The 676-nt window shown below is 36.4% G+C and overlaps 1 protein-coding gene across 1 annotated transcript in view; it reads right to left on the reverse strand.

Moving 5' to 3' along the window:
• The window catches only part of LOC119590908 (shematrin-like protein 2), a 4194-nt gene that overhangs the window by 2056 nt on the left and 1462 nt on the right, over positions 1 to 676 (reverse strand). Inside the window, exon 2 of the mRNA XM_037939644.1 lies at positions 53 to 215. Within this exon, the coding sequence (XP_037795572.1) occupies positions 53 to 215 (163 nt within the window). The remainder of the gene's footprint in view (positions 1 to 52; positions 216 to 676) is intronic.

Below are 676 nucleotides of genomic sequence, written 5' to 3' on the forward strand. Positions count from 1 at the left end.
CAGTACGTGGCCCTCAAACATGCAGGTTACTCTCCTTGCTTTTATTCATTACGTAAGCTTCCATGGCTTGTATTCAACATAGCCACCATACCTTCCTCCGTAGCCATTTTGCCCATATTCACTATGCCCTCCATCGGAGTCACTATACTCATAACCATCATACCAATAACTACTGCGTCTTCCGCCATGGCTACCATACATAGTAGTTATAATCACTGTCATTACCATCATGGTGTTACATTCAGGTACACATACTTTACAGTGGAAATGGGTATCTCTTGTCTCTCTTTATAAATGCCGTAGTATGACATAAGCCAGAATAATAGCAGAATAACCATAATGATAAAAAGAAGTGGAGAAGGAAAAGAAGAAAAAAAAAAGAGTATTGAACCAATTACGTGCCAACGAAGATGAAATATTGATAAAGAAATACTGAATTGAGTGCAAACTTAAAATGCCCAGAAAAAATATGCTGCCACCGAAATTATTAAGATGAAATATAAAAAAAAAAACATTGTTTCAACAGTGAAGTCCTAATTTCAGCAACAGGAAAACAGCATAATATCTTCTTGAACTTTGTTTCAGCATACACACATTCACGCTTACACTGGTAGTAATAATGATGATGGTGATGAAGGGTGAGGGTGTTGTTATCATCATTATCATTAGTTGTAGT

The sequence above is a fragment of the Penaeus monodon genome, chromosome 28 (genome assembly GCF_015228065.2).
Source record: "Penaeus monodon isolate SGIC_2016 chromosome 28, NSTDA_Pmon_1, whole genome shotgun sequence".
Lineage (NCBI taxonomy): Eukaryota > Metazoa > Arthropoda > Malacostraca > Decapoda > Penaeidae > Penaeus > Penaeus monodon.